Source organism: Elephantulus edwardii, unplaced genomic scaffold (assembly GCF_000299155.1).
Source record: "Elephantulus edwardii isolate Elephantulus edwardi_28Jun2011 unplaced genomic scaffold, EleEdw1.0 scaffold00001, whole genome shotgun sequence".
NCBI classification, from domain to species: domain Eukaryota; kingdom Metazoa; phylum Chordata; class Mammalia; order Macroscelidea; family Macroscelididae; genus Elephantulus; species Elephantulus edwardii.
In genome coordinates this window covers 14,959,510-14,965,608 of record NW_006399751.1, presented here as the reverse complement: position 1 = coordinate 14,965,608, position 6,099 = coordinate 14,959,510, and the positions used below count along the sequence as shown (strand labels likewise).

Genomic DNA, 6,099 nt, shown 5'->3' with positions numbered 1-6,099 from the left:
ATATAAAATAAAAGTAAATTTAAAAAAGAGAGTTTGATCTAAACCGGAAAAAAATAAAAAAAGAGAAAAAAATAAATAAAAGAATTAAAAAAAAAAGAGAGAGAGAAAAAAAACAAAACAAAAAATAAAACACATACTGCACGAAGCTAGTCTTATTAACTTAACAAAGTCAATCCGTTTCCAGATGGGATCATAACCACAGGCCTGTATAGAGATTAAGATTTACAGCTTATATTTTGGGAGGACACAGTGCAATCCATAACAGTGGCTTAGACTCCAGGATAGGTCTCCGGCATGGACCCAGCATGCCACAATTTACAAAGTCCCTGTCTCCTATGTCCACCATCTCTCCTCCCATGTCCAGGAGGGAGGAAGCAGGCCTGCCAGAGGAGGGCTGGCTGTGGGGGAGGAGGGCAGGCCCAGGAGTTCACATCTGTTCACCTAGCCTTCCTGCTCCTGGCTCACCAAGTACCAGGAGCTCAGGAACCCTGGCTTCTGACCTGATGTTCCACACCAGACTCACATCTGGCTCCCACACCCTGTGAGTGACCCAGCACTCCCTCCCCACCCCAGACAGCCCGACAGGGAACTGCATTTCGTCTGGCCACCGTGAGAGAGGAAGAGGAAATGGAGGTCAGAGGTCAGTGGTGGCTAGAGGTCCCCATGAGACCCAGTGGGAGAGAGCAGTGACCTGGAGAAGACACCCCTGTGTGAAGGTGTCCTTTGCCAACCTAGGCCCTCACCTGAGATCCTGCCTCACGCACATGGAACCTGAGGGTCACAAGCGTAGAAGCCTGAATGGAGCCCCTCCGGCCCCTCTTCCGGGTCACTCTGCATGTGTGTTTCCAGCCCTCTGGGTCACATTGCCGGCTGGGAAAGGGTCATAATAATTCACAGCTCCACACACATCACGTCAGGAGGCCTCACGTCCCTGGAAAGCACCAGAGCAGACAACAGCATATACAAGGTTAAAGGCCAGGAAGCAGCCAGGATAGAGGTAGGTCCAGGCCTGACCACACCCCCACACCCCCATATCCCTGTCAGTGTTCCTGCCCCAACACGTTTCTGCTCCCCACCCCTGTGCTGCTCTATGCCTTGTCCATCCAGTGCTGGGGGAGGCCGAGTGGGGAGCCAGGTCTCCTCGGGAGGGTGGAGCTGCCTCTGAAGGTTCTCAAGGTTACACACTCTGTCCGAAAGAGCCCTGGGGATGCAAGGGTTAAGTGCTCAAACCCACCAGTCTCTCCTCAGGACGGAGTGTGCCTTGCACCTCTGTAAAGATGGCAATTATGAGGGGAGCTCTGGTGGCCTAGTGCCAAAGAACTGCAACTACAATCCCAGAGGTGCATGGTTCGAATCCACCAGATGCTCTGCCGGGGAAGGAGGGACAATCTCCTCCTGTACCAGTCAGATCTGATTTGACAGTACACTCACACAAAAATAATAATAAATTTAAAAAAAAAAGATGGCAATTATGGAAACCCTTGGGAATCGTTCTATTCATGTGTCGTTACTGTTAGGTGCTGTTGAGTTGAATATGATTCATAACGACCCTGTGAACAGTGCATCTGAACCCTGGCCTTATCCAGTGCCATCCTATCATATCCTGGCACATTAGATCCCATTGCGACAGTCGCTCTGTTAACCCACCTGGTCAAGGGTCTTCCTCTCCTTTGCAGACCCTCCACCCTTCCCAGCACCATGTCCCTCTCCCATGAATAGGCCCTCTTAGCAATATGTCCAAAGTACATGAGACGAAGCCTCATCATCTTTGTCTCCAAAGAGCACTCTGGCTGCACCCTCTCCAAGACTTATCTATTTGTTCTTTTAGGAGTCCATGGGACGTTCAGTGCTCTTCTCCAACACCACGGCTCAAAAGCAACAATTCTTCTTCTGTCATCCCTGTTCATTGTCCAGCTCTCAGATGCACAGCAAGTGATCAGAAAGACCATTGTGTGAATCAGACACACCTTAGTTCTCAAACTGACATCATTACTTCTCAATAATTTGGAGAGGGCTCTTTGTAAGTTGGGCATAAAACTCCACAGCAGATTTTGTTAATCTTTATGGGAGCAGATAGATGGCCAGGCCTTTCTTCCTTGGAGCTTCTGGGTTCAAATGAATAACCTTTCACTCAGCAGCTCAGCTCTGAATGCTTTGTGTCCCCAGGGCCTGGCCTTGGTCACACCTTCCGCTGGGGCCAGGGGGCAGGAGCGCAGGCTATGTCTCCATCCCCGTCCTGTAACAAGCTTCCTGTCTGACAGTTCCCCGAGATAACACCATCACTGTCTCTGCTTCGCTGAGGGGAAACTGAGACAGAGCAAGACCCACTCACCCGCCAGCTGAGTCCCGGGCCTGGGAGGGAGGGCCCGAGCCTGGCTCTGAGGTCTGTCTTCATCACCACTTCTGGGGGTCTGCTCGAATGTGACCCCACCAGCATTGCCCACCCCGCGGGGGCCTGGAAGCAGCGTTCTCGTGGGATCAGCAGCGCCTGCCCACGGCACCTGCCCACGTGGGTTCTCTCGCAGCTGGTCAAGGTTAGGCCCGCTTTCCCACCCTCACCTTTCATAACCCACCTGATGGCGCCATTGAGCAGGAAGGGTGAGGAAGAGGCCACAGGAAGCAACTTGGGTGGGGCTGGCAGCTGAGCAGAGGCTGGGACCAGAGGGCCTGGTGACCACACGGGGCCGGGAAGGCGACAGACAAGGCTGGTCAAGGATGCTGACGCCCAGGAGCTTCTCAGCCCTGCTCCTCCTGTTCCTGGCCTCAGGTAAGCAGGGGGTCCCTAGCTCCTCCCCGCAGCTTGGCTAAGACACTGGGTTGAACTAGGATCAGCGACAGGGCAGGGGTGAAGGGTAGGGGTCATCTGAGAGTCCCTGAGGAGCTTGGCCTGACCGCCTCAGCGCCTTCACTAACCACTGGTCAGCACCGGGCCTCCGCTTCCCTTCATTTCCCCACAGGGCCGTGGCTGGGGTTCCGGCCTGTGGCTCTCCGCCTGGCCTGGCTTTGGGACATGGCAGGTCCTGACTAAGCTAGATATTCTCCACTTGCCTCTGAGTACCTTGGGGAGGCACAGAACCCACGGGAAGCTGAGGCCAGACAGGCTCACAACTCTTCCCCCACCCTTTCCCTGGACCCCTCCACCCACACGCACCACCCACTCCTTGTCTCAGCAAAAGGACCTTCAACCGTCCTGGAAAACACTTTTTAATGCCCTGCCCATCACCCACCTGCTCAGCTCTTCCTCCCCCTCCCTGCCCAGGGTCAGGGCAGACGCTGTCTCTGAAGTCCTCCTGTCTCTGAAGTCCTCTCGTCTCTGAAGTCCTCCCATGTGGTCCTCCCAACTAGCACCTGATTCTGTGAGTGGCTGTGCATCTCTCTGCCCTGTGTCTCTCCAGCACCGGTAGACGGCTCCGTCCTTGGAGATAGAAATTGTTCATTTTAGAGCTCATCTCTCACCTACCGGCCCTTGACTTTGAGCTCATTGATCAACCTCTTTGGCCTTTAAGACCTCTGCTTCCTTGCAAATGGTGGAGGGTTCAGTGAAGTGTGAAGTTCAGTCCTCAGCTCAGGAAAGGGTGCAATAGCAGCTGTATCCTCCCAGAGCTTGGCCAGAACTGACCCCCAGTCAACACTTGGTGGCTCATTAATTTACTCTTAGTCCTGAGAGCTGCCCCTGCTCCCTGCTCTCAGGGAACATCATGAAGGTCCCTGGGCCCTTCACCGGAGTGGCAATGTGCTGGTCAGGCCATCAGAGTGTCCCTAAGTGTCCACATCTCACCTGTGCTGAAAACAGGGAGCACTCTGCTTCAAGTAGAGTATCACCTGAGCAAGGTGAGGAAATTTAAGGAGTTTAACTGCCTTGGTGGGTGGAAGTTTATGCATTAGTCTCTATCCACTCATTAATTTATTCATGCAAGCATTCATTCATTCTTTCCCTAAACACCCACGAATCCTGTCAGCTGTACCAGAGCAGCTGGTTGCTCTGGGGATCCCTGCCCGGGAGTGTCTCAGTCAAACAGAGTAGCAAGCGTGGGGGAGGTAGGAACCCAGCACATGGAGACTAGAAACTGAGGGCTCAGCCAGGCGAGAGAGAACGGAATAGAAGCCACAAAATCTGAGCTCCAACACTGGAGGTCAGGATGGCTGAAGGGTCTAAGGCGCTGCACTCAGGTCACAGCCTCCTCTGGAGGCATGAGTTCAAGTTCCACTTGTGACAAAGCTTTGTCTCACATTTGCTGCACAAAGTAAGGCTTTCTTTCTACAGTTCAAAGTAAAAGTAAAAAAATGAGGCACCTCTGGTGGCCTAGTCCGTGAGGACTCCATTATTGACACTGGTAACCCTAAAGCCACACTTCTCTGGCAGTTCAAATCCACCAACGACTCTGACGAAGAAAGATTGACAATCTCCTCCAGAGAGTTTTACAGCTGTGAAAACCCAAAGAAGGGTCAATTACAACTCAGTTTTAACTCGACAGCAAGGAGAGAGAGAGCTCTGGAGCAGCCTTGAGCATGAACTTGGATGAGTCATTATGCCCTTGGGTTATATAGTTTTCTGTGTAGCTGCCTCAGCCAATAGCAGAGAGAGAATTCTAGTGTGACTGTAGGCCAGAGTTTATCCACTAGTAAAACCTGCAGCCACAGCTGTGAGGGTTTGGGGAAGTCTGACAATGAATAGAAAGCAAAGACAACTTCCTGGAGGAGGTGGTCAAGGAAGAATAGCATTAATATATGGAAGCTCGTGCCAAGCTCTTTGTACGTGCTTCCCCCTAAGTATCCCACTGTAAGATTGGAATAGTGTTTCCTTCCACGTTGGAAACAGAGACTAGGATCTAGGTCTGAGTCTATCCCAAGTACACACAGCAATATAGACAGAATGAGGGTTCCAGGCCATACAACCGGAATCTGGATCCCATGATCCCTCTCAACTCTCTGTTACCTCCTCCCCACCTAGCTCAGTCCGTGTCTGCATCCCTCACTCAGGCAAAGGAAGTCCTAGGGAACTTGAGGAGCCAAGAAACGTCTGCAAGGGGAACATCGCTCTGGACCAGTATGACCGCTTCAGTCTGGACAGCGTCAGCAAGTGCTTCACAGAGTGTGAGCTAAAGAACAGCTCCTGTGGTCTGGGGAACTTGCAGAGGTGAGTAGGGCTGGGCCTGGGGCTGGGGCAGGAATCTGGGGCTTTGAGTGGGGTGGAAGGAAGATGATGAAATCATCAGCCCTCAGGGCCAGAAAACGCTGAATCCCTTCTCACTGTGCTACGCACACTTCCTGTCCTGGAGGTCAGAAGCCCTTTTGGTCCAGGGATGCAGACATAAACCAACTCTGCCTTGGGGAATTGTGGAGGGGCGGACATGGGCCTAAATGTTGATGCCTCCACAGTGTGACTGAATAGACCAAGAAAGATGAACAAGGTGCCATCCGAGCTCAGAGAAGGAAGCCCGTCATGCTTCATCCATGGAAGGGGACAAGGCATGCAAGGCTTTTGAAGGTTGAATAGGAGTTTTCCGGTTGGACGTAAGCAGTTGTGGAGGCTACAGATCATAGAATTTAGTGAACTCTGAGGACAGTGCCTTGACTGATGAGAGATCTAGGGAAGGGGCTGAAATGGAAGAGAATGGGAGGGAGACAGGCCTAGAAAATGAGCAGAGATGGAAGTGAGAAGAATCAGAGGAGCTTCTCAGGAGTCTGCATTTTATTCGGGGGTGGAAGGCAGTTCTTGGCCCACTTTGCCTTTGAGAACAATGTCTCAGGCTTCTGGGCAGGTGATCCAGGGTAGATGGTCTAATTTTAATGCAATGCGATGTATTAGATTGTCTTTTTTTTCCATTTAAATAAGAATTTTCATTTTCTTAAAAGCATAGCAAAATAGAGAAAAAGGGGCTTCAATTTTCTTTAAAGTTGATGCTTTTGTGTCCCGGTTAAGAATCTTTGCCTTCCCCCAAATCATAAAGATACCCTTCTGTGGTTTTTTTTTCCTGAGAATTTTATTGCTTCGTCTTACACATTTGTATCTACAGTTCAAGAAAAGAACAGTTTATGTGTTTCCTACTGCCAAAGGGGCCCTTTAGAGTAGTGAGAGAAGATCTTCACCCTGAAACC

General features: G+C 51.3%; 1 protein-coding gene across 1 annotated transcript in view; it reads left to right on the top strand.

The window, feature by feature from the left end:
- The first annotated feature begins 2,715 nt into the window (after positions 1 to 2,715).
- The window catches only part of GPR97 (G protein-coupled receptor 97), a 16,804-nt gene continuing 13,420 nt past the window's right edge, over positions 2,716 to 6,099 (top strand). Inside the window, exons 1-2 of the mRNA XM_006878923.1 lie at positions 2,716 to 2,767; positions 4,981 to 5,137. Of these exons, the coding sequence (XP_006878985.1) occupies positions 2,716 to 2,767; positions 4,981 to 5,137 (209 nt within the window). The remainder of the gene's footprint in view (positions 2,768 to 4,980; positions 5,138 to 6,099) is intronic.